At 38.0% G+C, this 16,950-nt stretch overlaps 1 protein-coding gene across 1 annotated transcript in view; it reads left to right on the top strand.

Annotated features, from left to right (window-relative positions):
• Positions 1–14,734, top strand: part of SYNPR (synaptoporin) — a 334,866-nt gene extending 320,132 nt beyond the window's left edge. Inside the window, exons 5-6 of the mRNA XM_054595022.1 lie at positions 7,251–7,442; positions 12,805–14,734. Of these exons, the coding sequence (XP_054450997.1) occupies positions 7,251–7,442; positions 12,805–13,062 (450 nt within the window). The 3' untranslated portion in view covers positions 13,063–14,734. The remainder of the gene's footprint in view (positions 1–7,250; positions 7,443–12,804) is intronic.
• Positions 14,735–16,950: the final 2,216 nt, after the last annotated feature.

The following is a 16,950-nucleotide window of genomic DNA, read 5'->3' on the forward strand; positions in this document are numbered from 1 at the left end:
TCCACAACCTCCCCAGCACTTGTTGTTTGTGGATTTGTTTATGATGGCCATTCTGACCGATGTAAAGTGGTATCTCATTGTGGTTTTAATTTGCATTTCTCTGATGGCTAGTGATGATGAGCATCCTTTCATATGTCTCTGAGCCCTGTGTATGTCCTCCTTGGAGAAATGTCTGTTCAGGTCCTTTGCCCATTTTTTAATTGAATTGTTTGTCTTCCTGGAATGGAATCAAGTGAGTTCTATATATAGATATATAATTTTAGAGATCAAACCCCTGTCTGAGATATCATTGGCAAATGCATTTTCCCATATGGTTGATTCCCTTTTCATTTTGCTGTGTTTTTCTTTAGCCATGCAAAGGCTCCTAGTATTGATGAAGTCCCATTTGTTTATTCTTTCCTTTACGTCCATTGCTCTCGGGGACATAGCAGTGAAAATACTGCTGCCTGGAATATCTGAGAGTTTCCTGCATATGTTCTCTTCTAGGACTTTTATGGTGTCATGGCTTATATTTAAGTCTTTTGTCCATCTCAAGTTTATTTTTGTGTATGGTGTAACTTGGTAGTCGAATTTCAATTTTTTGCACGTGGCTGTCCTGATCTCTCAACACTATTTGTTGAAGAGGCTCTTTTTACTCCATTTTAAGCTTTTGCCCCTTTTGTTGAATATTAATTGACCATAGAAATATGGCTTTATTTCTGGGATCTTTATTCTGTTCCATTGGTCTATGTGTCTGTTCTTACGCCAGTACCAGACTGTCTTGATTACAGTGGCCTTGTAATATAGTTTGATGTCATGTATTGTGATCCCTCCTACTTTTTTCTTCTTTCTCAAAATTGCTGCAGCTATTCGGGGTCATTTATGATTTCACATAAATTTTTGAAATGTTTGTTCTATATCTGAGAAATACATCATTGGTTTTTATATAGGGTTTGCATTGAATCTAGAAATTGCTTTGGGTAGTATGGGCATTTTGATGATGTTAATTCTTCCAATCCATGGACATGATATATGCTTCCATTTATTTGTGTCTTCCTTAATTACATCGCTATTGTGTAGTTTTCTGAATACAGATCTTTTATATCTTTGGGTAAGTTTATTCCTAGGTACTTTATTTTTCTTTATGCTACAGCAATGGGATTTTTTACCTGATTTCTGATGCTGGTATTTCATTGTTGGTGTACAAAAATGCCTCCCATTGCTGAATATTGACTTTGTATCCTGCTGTTTTGCCAAATTCACTTATTAGGTCGAGTAGATTTAGGAGGAGTCTATGGGGTTTTCTATGTACACTATCATGTCATCTACAAACAATGACAGTTTTACTTCCTCCTTTCCAAATTGGATGCCTTTTATTTCTTTTTTTTCTGAGTGGTGTGGCTAGGACTTCTAATACTATGTTGAATAGAAGTAGTGAAAGCAGACAAGCATGTCTTGTTCCTGATCTTAGTGGGAAAGCTTTTAGTTTTTTCCCATTGAATATGAGGTTGGCTGTAGGTTTTTCAGATATGGCCTTTATGATGTTGAGCTTTACCCCCTTTACTCCCACTTTGCTGAGTGTTTTTATCACAAATGAGTGCTGTACCTTATCAAATGCTTTTTCCACATCTATTGAGATGATCATGTGATTTTGGTCTTTCCTTTTGTTTGTGTGATGTATTATATTTATTGATTTGTGAATATTGAACCACCCTTACATCCTTGGGATGAATCCCACTTGATCATGGTGGATGATCTTTTTAATGTATTGCTGGATGTGGTTTGCCAATATGTTGTTGAGGATTTTGGCGTCTATGTTCATCAGCAATATTGGCCTGTAGTTTTCATTCTTTGTTATGTCTTTATCTGGTTTTGGGATTAGGAAGATGCTGTTCCATAAAAAGAGTCTGGGAGTCTTCCCTCTTCTTGGATTTTTTTGGAATGGTCTGAGAAGGACAGAGGTTAGCTCTTAAATGTTTCATCAAATTCTTTTGTGAAACTGTCTGATCCAGCACTTTTGTGTGCTGGGAGTTTTTTGATTACTGCTTCAATTTCACCAACTGTTATCAGTCTGTTCAGGCTTTCTGCAACTTCTTCATTCAATGTTGGAAGGTAATGTTTTTCTAGAAACTTGTCCATTTCACCCATTTTCAAATTTCTTGGCATAAAATTGTTCAAAGTAATTTCTAACAATCCTCTGTATTTCTGTGGTATCAGTTGTTATTTCTCCTCCTTCGTTTCTGATTTATTTGGGTCCTCTCCATTTTTTTCTGAATGAGTCTGCTTAAAGATGTCGATTTTGTCTATCTTTTCAAAGGACCAGCTCCTGGATTTAGTGATCCTTTCAATTGTTCCTTTGGTCTCTATGTCATTCAGTTATGTTTGATGTTGATTATTTCCTTCCTTCTACTCACTCTGGGCTTTGTTTGTTGTAGTTTCTCCAGTTCCTGAAGATGTACGGTTAAGTTGTTTATTTGAAATGTTTCTCTTTTTGAAGTAGGCCTGTATGGCTATGAACTTCCCTCTCAGAACTGCCTTCACTGTGAACCATAGGCTTCGGACTGTTGTGTGTTCATTTTCATTTGTTTCCAGAAACTTTCTGATTTCTTCTTTGATCATTATTGAGCCATTCATTGTTTAATAACTTGCTATTTTGTCTCCATGAGTTTGAATATTTTTGAATTTTTTCCTTGAGGTTAGTGTCTAGTTCCAAACCCTTTTGATCTGAGAAAATGCTTCTTATGATTTTGATTTTCCTGAATTTGTTGAGGCTTGTTTTGTGTCTTATCATGTGGTCTATCTTTGAAAATGTTCCATGTGCATTTGAAAAGAATGTGTATTTAGCTTCTTTGAGATAAAAGGGTCTATATATGTCAGTTAAGGCCATTTGATCTAATGTGTCATTGGGTTCCACAGTATCCTTGCTGATATTGTGTTTGGAAGATCTACCTGTTGTTGACAGTGGGGTGCTAAAATCCCCTATACTAGTGTGTTGCTTTCTATATCTTTCTTGAAGTCCTCTTAGACTTTCCTTATATATTGGGGTGCTCCTATGTTGAGTACATCTAGGTTTACAATGTTTATGTCTTCTTGATGGATTCTTCCTTTGAGTATTATGAAGTGTCCTTCTGGGTCTCTTTTTATGGCCTTTGTTTTGAAATCTATTTCATCTGATATAACTATTGCTACCCTGGCTTTTTTTTTCTGTCCATTTGCTTGGAATATATTTTTCCATCCCTTTACTTTCAGTTTGTGTAGGTTCTTTGTTCTGAGGTGGGTCTCTTGGAGGTGCATATGTGCAGGTAATGTTTTCTTATCCATCCAGCAACCCTATGTCTTCTGATTGGAGCATTTAATCCATTTACATTTAAAGTTATACTGATAAGTACTTATTCATTTTACTGTTTTTACCTGTGCTCCTCTCTTTCCTACTCTTTTTTTATCATCTTCTTAAGCAGTCCATTTAGCATATCTTTCATGCTGATTTGGTGGAGGTCTATTCTTTTATCCTTCTTTTGTCTGGGAAACTCCTTATTTCATCCTCCATTTTAATTGAGAGTTTTGCTTGGTAGAGCAGTCTTGGTTGCAGGTCTTTGCTTTTCATTACTTGGAATATTTCTTGCCATCCCCTTCTGACTTGTAGTGTTTCTGTTGAGAAGTCAGCTCCTAGCCATATCGGGGCTCCCTTGTATGTTACTACCTGTTTCTCCCTTGCTGCCTTTAGGATTCTCTGTCTTTGATATTTGCCATTTTCATGATGATGTGACTTGGAGTGGGCCTCATTGGGTTCCTCTTGAATGGGACCCTCTGTGCTTCCTGGACTTGTCTGACTTTTTCTCTCCTCCAATGAGGGAAGTTTTCCGTCATGACTTTTTCAAACAGGTTCTCTATCCTTTCCTTCTCTTCTACTTCTGGTGTCTTCATTATACAGATATTATTATGTTTCAGGTTGTCCTGAATTTCCCTAAACACCTCTTCATTCTTTTTGAGACTTTTTTTTATTTTCTTGCTCTTTCTGGGAAATTTTTCTACCTTATCCTCCAGCTCGTTGATTCGACCCTCTGTTTCATCTAACCTTATTTTGATTCCTTCTACTGTGTTCTTCAATTCAGAAATTGTATTATTCATTTCCTTTTGCCTCTTTTTGATAGTTTCTATGTCCTTTTTCATGCTGATATAGTTTGCAGTAAGTTGTTCATAGTTTCCCTATAGTTTTTGTAATTCTCTCCGATCTCACTGAGCTCATTGAGCTTCCTTAGAACTGTTGTTTTAAAATCAGTATCTGACAGTTTACTTGCCTCTACTTCATTCAGTTCTCTTTGTGGGGATTCCTCATTCCTGTTTGATTTTGGGGGGAGGGGTGTTTCTGTTTTCTTCCCATTATTTGTGAGACTCCTTTTTTGCTTCTGCTTCTTAAATTGATCTGTCTTGACTTCCTGACTTTGTGGTGTAAATTTCTATGGCAAGAGAATGCTGTTTTTGCTTTCTGGCTCTGCCTCTGATGATGTCAGATGTTGTCTCTGTCTGGCCGTAGGCAGTGTGTTCGAGACTTCCAGGGATCTACTGTTTGTGGCTGTCTCCTTCAGTTGTTAATCTAATCACTCTGCACTCAGTATTCAGGCTTTGGCCCCCCAGGGCTGTGCAGAGTCCCTCCTGGGGCCAGGGCTACTGTGTCCTCTCATTTTGCTGCTGTTCAGGGCAGTGGTCTGCCTCAGCAAGATGGCTGCTGCTATATGGGGGAGGAGTCAGCACCAGGATGCCACTGGCTACTCTCTCTGTTCTCTCCCCAAAGCCTCTGTCTCCAGAGTCTCCTCAAATATCTCTAGACCATTCTGCACCCCCTTCAGCCAGGGATCTACTATCTCTGGCTGCCATGCTATACTCAGCAGTTAGACTTAAGCACAACCAGGCCAGGGCAGAGCCTCCTGGGGGCTGGGCTATTGTTTCCTCTCATGCTGCTGCCACTCACGGGAGTGGTCTGTTTGAGCACAATGGCTGCTGCCATATGCGGGATGAGTCAGCACTGGGATCTCGCCAGCTATTCTCTCCCCAAAGTCACCTCCCCAGTTTTTTCTCAGGCATCTCTAGCCCAGTCTGCCCCTGCCTTTGCCAGGCCCCAGGGTATGTGGCTGGAAATAAAAATGTATGTGTTGGCCCTTTAAACAGCTCTTTGCATCTCCAGCTGCCCATCTCTGGCAGAGAACAACCCTGCCACTTTTGTAGCTGGCTATTATCTGTTTACTTTTGGGGCTCTGCTGCTGTAGGCTGGAGATCCTCACTTATGGTTTAGACCCCACTCTTCTCAGGGAGATCCAACTGGCCATTTAAATAGCACTCTGGCGCTGCTGCCCATGGGCACCCCGCCCTTCTTTTCAAGTCTCTACCACACTCGTTACTAGTCAGGTTGTGCCAAAGTTGATTCCTCTGTCTGTCCGAGGTTACAAGGGTCCTCTCTTGCTATTGTTCAGTTGTTTGTTCCAGGTGATTTATCCACAATGTAGTTGTAATTCTAGATTGGTTCTTGGAAGAGGTCAGTGTGACTTCCATTCACTCCTTTGCCATCTTGCCCTCAAATATCTGAGTCTTTTTATTCCAGATATTCTTATTGATGTTGGATCAACTGTAGTTTTATATGTGTTTGCTTATTTGTTTACATCTCCACCTTATTCCAGAAACAATTTAAGATGGCTCACAAGGATATATGAAACTCAAGATTGAATTAACTAAAAATAAGGAAAGACAAGGGAGAAAAAAGATGGGTATACAAAACAAAGTTAGGAAGAAGGTTAGAATACTCATGCAATAAAAACCCTGAGTGCCCTAAATTTGCCTAAATCATAAATTGGCCCTAAATTTTTAGAGCCAACATGAAAAGGTCAGCTAGTGAGTTACATAATTTACAACAGGCCCTGGATGAAGAAACTGGTTGCTCAGAAGATTCAGCCACTCTTAATAGTGCACTTTTTAATATATTATTCACAAAAGTCATACCTAACAGATGTCATTCACAATGACATCTTTAGAGAATGAGTTCCCTCAGTGTAGATTCTTGGATCTTGATGAAAAGTCATTTAGTCACAACATGAGCAAAGGCAAACCAGAGCAGGTTAGATATGGCATGGCCTCAGGTGGGAAAGAAACACATATGAGTTTTTCTTGAGGGGCTAAGCATTTAGAATAAAAAAGAAATCTGTTTCCATAGATGTATTTCATATTATCTTTTCCAGGTCAATGCTTTTGATATTCTTGGTAAGCAAGATGGAGCATTTTTAAAATAATCAAACATAAATAGAGTAAATCTGAAAAATTATCCTATATTAGAACATGGTCTGCTTAAGTATTGGATAGTGACTCCTACCCCCTGCCACCTTTGAGTCATGAAGGAGGATATGAGAAATATCTCCCCACCATCATCAGAAAGTTGGAGATGTTTCTCTAGAATATTCTTCCCCTTACATCATAGTAATTTTGTCTGCTGTGAATAAAGGAGTTTCTTTCCCCTGAACTAATATCAGGTGGTTTTCTACATCAGACAGATCTGGATTTAAATTCTGGCTCTGCCACTTTCCATGTGTTATCTGATATCTTTGGACCTCAGTTTTCTGATCTTTAAAATGGGCATTAAAATGCTATTTAACATGATATTTTAAGGATAATTTCATATGAAACCTCTCACCCTTAATAAAACACTCAAAAAATTATAGCTATTATTGTTTCCCACTTAGCACAGTCGTAAGTATGCTATAGATAATGCATAGGTTTGTTGAATAAATGAAGAATGAACAAATATTCCCATCCAGGAATCTTTACCAATCAGCAAATCTCTCTAAATATTTGAAATCATCATAACATGATGGTTAAGAACATGGGTTCTGGAATTGGGGGTTTGAATCCTGACACCATTACTAATCATCTGTAGGGATTTCAGACAGGCTGCTCAACCATTCTGCCTGAGTTTTGCCATGTGCAAGTGGGATAATAATTCTAATCTCTTTACTGGGATATTGGAGCAATTAGATGAGAGTTATATGTACTTAACATCATTCCTGGGATATAGTAAGCCTTTAATCAATATTACTATTATTATTTCTTTTATATAAATATAAATATAATATCACAAAACTTGCTTTTATTTGTTTTTCAACTTTTCCCCATTTCAATACTATGCACTCCTGGAATTTTCCAAATGACAAATAGTTGTATGAACTAAATGACTTGTTTCTAGTATTCACATTTTTTTCACAGTTTTATCTTTCTGTTTGTTTCTATAGGACTTCATCGTCACTGTAGTCTTTTCATTCTTGTGGTTGGTGGGTTCATCAGCTTGGGCGAAAGGACTCTCTGATGTCAAGGTCGCAACTGATCCCAAAGAAGTATTGTCTCTGATATCAGCTTGCAAACAGTCATCCAACAAATGCATGGCTGTCCACAGCCCCGTAATGTCCAGCTTAAACACTTCTGTGGTACGTTTTCACCTATGTTTACCTCCCAAATCTTTGTTTGCCAGTCAAGTGAATAAAATATCTTAGAAGCTGTCTTGGAAATTTCTGCCTCCAAAACTAGGCCACTCTAACAGGTGATATTTCACTCCATATGCAAGATGATTCTTTGGTCTTGAAGTTTCTATTGTTAGAACCCATAGATTTTAACGCTACCAATTACAAAATTCTTAATAAGAACTCAGCATGTATTAGCAGCTGTTGCTTGGATGACAGTCAAGTCAAAATTCTAAGCAGGAAGAAGATATAAAATTTAACTTTAAGGTTGAAGCCTGCCAGAAGTTAAAAATGAATATTTGATGGCATATAGGTTTCCTGGAAAGAAAAGATTGTTCAAACCACACATAGAATACATCACATTGATTTTTTTGAGGAAAAATACACAGACCTAGTAGGATGCAGAAAGAAATACAATGTATTCAAAAACACTTGTAATTGGTATGGTTATTTTTTGTCTTCTCCATGGTACTAGATTAGTTACTTGATATGTCAGAAAAGCTGAGCTATAAAAGCTGAACAAAGTCAAATGTTATCATCAAGTGAACAAAGTCTTTTGGGAAGACAGAAAATCTGACAGACAGTAGGGATGCTAAATTGGATTCTTATTTTATGGGTGTAAAAACTCATGTTATTCCAAAGAAAGAAACTATGTCTGAGAAAGACAGAAGCTATAATGGCAGCAAAAAAAATTTTTTTTTTAAGTTATCAAAGAATAAATGACTCAGCAATATTTGCTGAAGGAATGACATTCTTCAACAAGCCCTGAACATAATGATCTTTGTTTCAAGGTTAACTTATCTTTCTGCAGCTTTCTGAAATTTAATCTGAGAAGGTTTATAAAAAGGGAAAGAGAGTTCCTGATTATTTGACTATGAATCTTGCCTGTGTAAAATACTGAACATGGAAATAGACTATGTATTAGTGTCTCACAGTCATTTTTATTGATTGTTGGCCACACCTGTGGGTGACAACTTTAGGTGTACATTAAAATATATTCCACTGCTTCTGTAGCTTTTTCATATGCAGTACTTGATAAAAGTTAATGTAACTATGATCTAAAAATCTCAGAGAACAAAGCTAAAATGTATTTTTTAGTTTAAGGAATAATCTTCTATATAAAGTCATGACGGCCTGCATAGTCCTTTTAATTTCCTTTCTGATGTCTCTATGAAGTTTCAGACTAAGAGATAGGAATTTTTGAATGAGACATAATGTGATATGTTTCTTAAAACCAAAACTGAGGATAATGGAAGCCAAAAATATAGGGTAAAAAAGGGCAGGACTGGTTCTGTTACAGTTATTGATTATTTCATGAACAGTATTGATCAAGATATAGTTAACTGATCATATCAGTTAAGGTTCCTAGTGACAGGAAAACTCAGCTCAAACAGGCTAATGTAAAACAATCCTCATATCCTTAAAGTCCGTTTTTTTGCACCCCCACTCTAGCACCAACATTTCTATGCATTAGACCACCTCGTTGCAAGCAAGAGAAACTGACTTCAACTTCATCAGGAAAAAAAATCAAGTCCCTCAGAAAACTGATGAGGCCTGAAGAAACCGGCCTTACAAAAAGTAGGGTCTAAAGCAGGACAAGGTCCTAGATGTCAGATACTGAAAAATGGTGTCATCAAGTTGCTGTTAATGGCAAATTGTATCTAACCTTGCATAACTGCTCAAAATGCAAAGTTCCAGGAGAGAGCTCAGGTCACTTGACTGCAACTAAACCCCACAAAGGAAATCAAATTTTTATCACCAAAGGCAGAGAGAAAGTATTTAATCTGCTAAAACAAAACCATTTTTTTTTTATTACAAATTCATTTGGCTTCAAATCATATTGAGCTAGCTTTTAACAAAAAGTGAAAATAATTGAAAAAAAACCACTAAAAATGTGTCTTCCAAGGGCAGAACTCAAGGCCAGGACCCTGCAAGGCAAGGAAACTTGACAGTTCTCATCCTCCCTCCTTCATCTCTGATTCTGTCTGCATGTCTGCTACATTATTCTTCTTATCAGATCGATCTTTCCCTCTTTTTTCTGCTCATACAAGAGAAGATAGCCACCCTACAATTTCTGAGAGTTTCTATTTCTTTTTAATGAAATGTCTTGGATAGAACAAAAACCACTCAGGTCCAATCCCAGGCTTCTGGAAGAATTTCATTAGTCCTTCTTGGGCCAGGTGTGTACCTTGGTCTCATCAGTTATGTCTCAGGGATCAGAGGAAAGGTATAATAGACACATGCATCACAGAACTCACCCTCCTGGGCAAGAGTAGGTTTTGGAGAAGGAGCCAGACACACACCCTAAGAGATAACCTGTACAAATTAATAGTTCAAGCAACAACTATGATATGTTCTACCTGGGTAACAATTCACTTTTTTCAGAGCACTTTGGTATCTATAATTTCACAATAACCCTGGTAGGCAAACCACCCAGATATTTCAGATGTAGGGAACTCCATCCAGTAAAAGGATTTGAATAAGGTTTCTCAAGTAGTTAGAGCAGTGCCAGACTAGAGCCAAGTTCTCCTAGTGCTATTGCCACTCAAAGTGGTGAAGGGCTCTGTTCTTCAGTTAATCTGCTTAGGTTTTAAATTCTGGCTCCATTGCTCAGCAAGTGACTGCTCTTAGGCAAAGTAATTAAGCTTTCTAAACTTAGTTTCGTCACCTATAAAGTCTAGTTTTTCATCATCTATGAAATGGGGATATTATAAAAGAGACCTCACAACAAGACTGTTGAAAGGATTTGATTGTAATAATACATAAGTACTTAGCTTAAAACAGTGCCCAACATATGGCAGATGTTCCATAAATTGCCAAGGAAAGCTGCTACAAAAAAAAATGCATTTATCTCCTTAAATTTCATGTAATATTAGAGCCACACAAGGAGAGAAAAGAAAATTTTTCTTTTCTCCATTTTCCTTTCAAAAGTTCACTGCCCTTTTATCCATAATTTCTACTTCTGTTTCTCTGGTTTTACAGTAGGTGATCTTGACACATCTTCTCAGATCATCTAGATTTCATCCTCCCCTGCTTTCTCATGCCATGTGGAGTCTCTCTTTCTGTTGTCTTCACATCTGAGCTTGAATCAAAATTCTGACTCCAATTTCAGTTGCAACAAAATGGCAAGAAAACATTCCAGGGTCTGTGTACCCCTAAAATGTGCCAACTATGGGATCTGGTATTTCTGTGATAAAAATAGAGCAAGACATCACTCTTCCTTAAATACGCACATGGCAATGCCTTGTTTATATTCTTTATTTAATTTGCATTTCCTTAATGTCCAGGTTCTTCTTGGGCTTCCTTTTTTTTAGAAACCAAGTAGCATCAGGGGAAAGAGACCAAGGAATAGAAAATATTAAATGACAGCTCCTGGCAGAGCTATCCCTTTATATATGAAAATATTCCTTGATAATTTTTTCTACTCATGTGTAATATTGTCATATTCTTACAGAGGTACAGTTTAATCAAGAAGTCCCCTTTGATGGTAAATATCCTAGTTACTATACACATAGTTAATAGGCCCTATATGTAAATTACAGTTATATCAATGATTACCCAGTTCATTTTGATAATGCAACTGGTATAAGTTCCTTATACTAGTGTAATAGTTTTGTATCTCCCTCAGCAAGGAACCTAGAGCACAGCACAAAATAATGTTAAAAATATGTCAGTTTATATTAAAGAAAGGAAAGAGAACGGAAGAGGAGAGAGGGAAGAAGGAAAGGGAGGAAAGAGGTCTAGATAACCAATCTTCAGTAAGATCAATTAGCGTCCTAGATAGTCAATTTTAGTTATTGACATCTTGAAGAAATGGCCTCACTGGCAAAACCTTACTTCAATTTATGCTGCAGAAAAAGAGTCAACTGAAAATAATTCACAGAAATGTTTTAGAAAGTGATTCAGAGCATAACTTAGCAATCAGTGAGCACTTACTGATGTGCCCGTCACTGTCTAGCTGCTTCATGCATGTCCTTCCCCAAAGGAAGGAATAATTGTTTTCATTTCATATGAGGAAAAATGCTGAGATTCAGAGGCTAACTGCCTTGTCTATGGTTATAGAGCAAGAAATTGCAGAGCCCAGGCCACTGTGATTCCAAAGCCTGTGGGTACGACTCCAAGGCTGATATTCAGTCAGTCAGTCTGATCCACTTGCTGCTAAAATATTGAAATACCTTGGTAAGTAGGTCCTGCTGCAAGCAAGTCCCCAAAGCCACTCCTGTTGACCATGCTAGCCTCTACTCCCACCCCCAGAGCATTCTGGACCACCCTATTGTTAAGTAACCAAGGGATAAATTCTGACCCAGTGGAACTTCCAATGCCATACTCCAGAGCTATGGTTCCAGTCCACTTTGACTTGGAGTGACTCCTAAATGTACTTTAATGTCATCACAGCTTTGTATCATACTACTTTGTTAGCTATCTCCTACGGGTCTGCCTGTGGTTAATTCCCAGGTCAACCAGTCTGCCTTGGGAAAAGTGGCAGAACCACTGTTCTGTCTGGGCCTCTGGCAGCAGCAAACTCTTCTTCTGCCATTCAACACTTAACACCTGGTCCTCTGACTCACTCAATGACATGCTTCCAGAGAATAAAAGGAATTTCCATAGGAAAGTCTTACCCCCCAGTTCCAGAGAAAATACTTCATTCCTCTCTGAAACCTGCACTTCATTCCTAATCTTTTTTTTTTTTTTCAGTATTTCCCTTCTGAATGTGAGAGGCACAGAAAATACAATTATTTAGAGTAGGCAACCTCTCTGGCCACCATCATGCATATCTTAACTGCATACATTGTTTATTCCAGACTTCTTTTTGAGTGGACTCATTTTCTATATATCATTACAATAACTGGAAAAATAGTATCTCTATCTATAAAGGAAAGTCAACCTTGTAAATTAATCCACCATCATTAAAATGAAAATAACTCTATACTCCTTAGAGATAACTTATACACCAAGAAGAATACTCAGGCTATGGAGTCAGACAGAACAGGGCTTTGAATTCTGAGATCTACTACTTACCAAATCATGTGATGTTGAACAAAATTCATAACCTTGTTTAACCTCAGTTTTCACATCTTTAATTTGGGTATAATAATAGCACCTTCTTCTTAAACTAGCTAAACTGATACAAATAAACCCTTTTGTGCAGTACCTAACATGTAGTAAGAAGTGAACAGTCAGATATCCTCAAAATTGAATACTGACTTTTTGTATTGTGAAGTGAATAGTGACTTTTTGTATTGTGAAGGATCTTTCTGAAATTGAGATTTTTTTTTCCCTTTGGGTTTCTGTCCTTTGTATCAACTCATTTGCTTTGGTTCCCCTTTAGGTGTTTGGATTCTTGAACTTTATTCTCTGGGCTGGAAACATCTGGTTTGTTTTCAAGGAGACTGGTTGGCATTCCTCAGGACAGAGGTATCTTTCAGACCCAATGGAAAAACATTCAAGCAGCTATAACCAAGGCAGGTACAACCAAGACAGCTATGGGTCTAGTGGGGGGTACAGCCAGCAGGCAAGTTTGGGGCCATCTTCTGATGAATTTGGCCAACAGTCCAGTGGCCCTGCCTCCTTTACCAATCCAATTTAACAGGGTAATATTTGCAGTCTGCTAGAGATAGCCTCACCACCTTCCAGTGGCAGAAGCATTTTTTAAGCGTTTCAGTCACTTATTAATGCAGAGAGTGTTGAATATAAACTAGAGATATGTAATCCACATTAAAGCAGAAAAGCCTGTGTCATGGTAAATGGTACTTAGAGATGAGATGACATGAGAAGATATATTATTCATCATAGGTGGCTAATTGGATATCATACCTTGTTATAAACACAGATACTTTCATGGTGTTTCATATGTGTGTTGAAATAGTTGAAACATTTTGTAGCTTAAAGTCTCTAGTGTGTAATATGCATAAAGTAAGTTAAATAGCACTGAGTGTTCCTATGCATTTTGATGCAAAAGGCATTTTAATATTTCTATAAGACTATTTGGTGCATTACGGTGTGCATGTATTTCTTTTTTAGTTGTAGGCCCTATAGGATTATGAGTCTATAATTATTTGTTTCAGACAGTTACCCTGTATTTTTTTTTATTTGATGAAACAATGCTTATATAATTTAGTGCATGAATAGACATTTTCCGCATTTCAATGGTATTTATGAAAATTTTCTGGTATGCACCAGGAATTTGTTAAATGTACATTTAAAAATATATTCATACTTTGTAACTTGCAAATTTGTCTCTCTGGCTTCACCAGTTCTGAATGAATTATAATTAAGGTTTGGGGTTCTTTTTTCCCTATTAGTAGATATCCAGTATTAATATATGGTAATTTCTCAGTATTTATTCCATTTACTTAGCTAAATATTTAAATTCTTATAATTTTTTATAGTATTTTGTGGATCTTATCCTATGCACCAAGAACAATAGGCCCAATAACTGTTTGTGTTTATGGAGTACTGTTTTCTTAGAATAATAGACATGAAGATATCAGACACCATATTCAAGAAGCTATTGTATTGACATATTAATTTATAAAGAATAATCTGTAGAACCTAGACTATAAGCTAAAATTTTAAATCCTATTTATTTATAAAATCAATATGCTCCTCAATTCGGTTATTAAAAATTCTCGTCACCTCGACTTACTAATTACCAATTCTAATTTGAATGTTACCCATAAATTAAAAATTACTTCCATGAGTCACTCCATATCCCAAAAAAGGGTTCTCATGAAATACCCCATAAAATGTATACATTATCAAGAAAATGCCAGTCTTTGCCTCTTTGTTTTAACTCGATTGAAATGCCAGGGCCAAACAGTGAGGAAAAGCTGAGCAACTGTACTTCTAGATAAAAGTTGGTATCGATGTATAAACTCATTGTGTGATCTGTGATGTTGGAAGCATTTTAACACAAAACAATCTTGATATCTGTAATTAGTTTCTGGATCCTGTTGGATAAATTTGTATTGTGATGTCTTTTTGACCTTAATAAAGTTATTGCATACAATGATGGCTGGATAATGTATGCATTATCAAGAAAATGCCAACCTTTGCCTCTTTGTTTTAACTCAATTGAAACACCAGGACCCAAAAATAAGGGAAAGCTGAGCATCTGTACTTCTAGATAAAAGTTGATATCAATGTATAAACTCATTGTGTGATCTGTGATGTTGGAAGCATTTTAACACAAAACAGTCTTGATACCTGTAACCAGTTTCTGGGTTCTGTTGGATAAATCTGTATTGTGATTTTTTTTACCTTAATAAAGTTATTGCATACAGTGCTGGCCGGATAATCGAGAATCATAACCATAAAACCTGATTTAGCTTTCACAATGAAAGAACAAGGAGTAAATGCACAGTGTTTCCCATCTCTTACCCTGTCCTTGTTTCATGAGCACAAGAGTGTTCAGTCAGTCATTCCACTATTCTAGAAACTTCTATATACCCATCACTATGCAATGGGGATAGGATAGTGAGCAAAAGAAGAAACATGCCCTACCTTGAAAAACTTATACTCTATTTGAAGAGACACACATAAAAATAATCATGTCCCAGTTATGCTCTTTGCAACAAAGAGAGGCACAATATTCCATGAGAACATTTATCAAAGGAACCTGAGCTAGTTAAGGAGAGGTCAAGGAGCTTCAGCCCTGAAGATGGCACAAAGTTCCATAAGGAGAAAGTTGGAGGGGAAACATCCCAGGCAGCTAGCAGCCTTCTGAACCTCTCAGATGATTGGAAGCAGGATGGATACGTAGGGTTGCCAGAGGATAGTGAATGAGGGGGGCTTTGTGAGAGGAGTGGCTGCTGATCAGTGCACAAGTGAAACCTATTTGGAGGCCATGATCCAGAACTCTGTCTTTTTTTTAAAGAAGGTAAGGGAGAGTATTGAAGGATTTTAAGCAGAGGAGGAACACAATGCATTCTGAAATTATCTCAGTGGCTGCAGGGTAGAGGTGAATTGAAAGAGGGCAAGAATAAAGGACATCATGGGTAAAGAAAACAAGCCTTGACTCCTAACATCTTTTGGGCAGTGGGTTGGGAATGGGAGGAGGGGAACCAGCCTGAGTTCTCCCCATTTTCTCTCATTTTCTGGGACACTGTCTGGATTTGACTGCTTCCTTCAGCACTGTCCAGGAACATAGTGGCCTCTGTTTCTTTTACTGTCACAAAATCTCCAAAGCAGAAAATCCCTCATAACCAGCAGTTTCTTTTACCAACACCAGCAATTTCAAAGTACTCTGGGGCTCTCAAATGGAAAGCACCCCCTGCCTTGGTGGAGATAGAGACATGCTTCCACAGTCTGCTGCAGATTCACATACTGCTGCAACCCAACCAGGACTTCCCTAAGCTGGCTTTATTCCTTTTGGTTTCAAGAAAAGAGCAACAGATCTAGCCTTTTAAGAACAGAAGTAATCAGTGCAGGAGGAGCGCCTGGTTCTGTGCATCCAGGAGACCTAATTTGGAATGGCAGCTTCTCTGTTCACTAGCTATATACTTTAAGTGTGACTTCACTTTCCTGAGCCTTTGTCCTCTGGAGGAGATAAAGCACCTAAGTAAGAAGGGTGGTCCTGAAATCTGACCAGCTAGGCTAGAATCTCTGCATTACCATTTGCTAAATTTTCCTTTTTCATCCTTAAGGCCTTTATCAAAGCCCTGGGAGTTTTTTGAAACCATAGCTTGAAAGCAAATGCAGACTTGAAATGTAGAATAGTTGATAACCCAGGAGCATCCTCAGTCACTGGGGGATGTGGGGAGGTCAATTAATGACTTTGGCAAGATCCTTAACTTCTCACTCACTCAGATGCCCCATCTCTGCAATACAGATAATGGTAATATATGCATGGTAGGATTGATATCAAGATGGAAAAGTTAAGCCAGGTAAAGTCATGAGAACAGCTTCTGGCACACAGTAGGCACTGTCTGATTTTGGGTTCTCCTGAAAACAGGGGAAGACGACTCTAGGAGGTGCGAGTGAGGGAGGGAGAAAGTGAGACAGGGAACAAGGAAAAACTGATAAAAGGTTGCATCAGAGGTGCTGCTACTGAGGGCCGTAGGAGCTCTGTTCCATCGGGATCTGAGTAGTGTTCACAATGGCTCCAGTAATTTTCCATCAATGGCTGGGAGCTGAAGTATTTTTCTACCAATCCTCAGCCCATGTTGACAGAGATTTGCCAACAGGAGTGGTAAGTTTCTCACATTTGTAGTTTGTACCTTCCTGTAGAGTGAGCTGGCTCCTGAAATTTCAGAGAAATAAGCCTTGAGCCTGAACAACTATTGGGCAGTGGGCTGGGGAAAGAGGCATGAGTACTATCACTGTCCTTCCCTTGTCCATTCCTGGTAGCAGCAGCCTTAGAAAGGATAAAGGGGGAGCCCAAGAAGGTGCATGCAGGAAAGTGTCACCATCAACATAAGCAGGAATGATCCTTCACAGTTGTGTCTGCAATCAGAGGCTAGCCAAGGGAAAGGAA

The sequence above is a fragment of the Pteronotus mesoamericanus genome, unplaced genomic scaffold, assembly GCF_021234165.1.
Source record: "Pteronotus mesoamericanus isolate MK-2021 breed Mesoamerican mustached bat unplaced genomic scaffold, CSHL_Meso_final scaffold_54, whole genome shotgun sequence".
NCBI classification, from domain to species: Eukaryota; Metazoa; Chordata; class Mammalia; order Chiroptera; family Mormoopidae; genus Pteronotus; species Pteronotus mesoamericanus.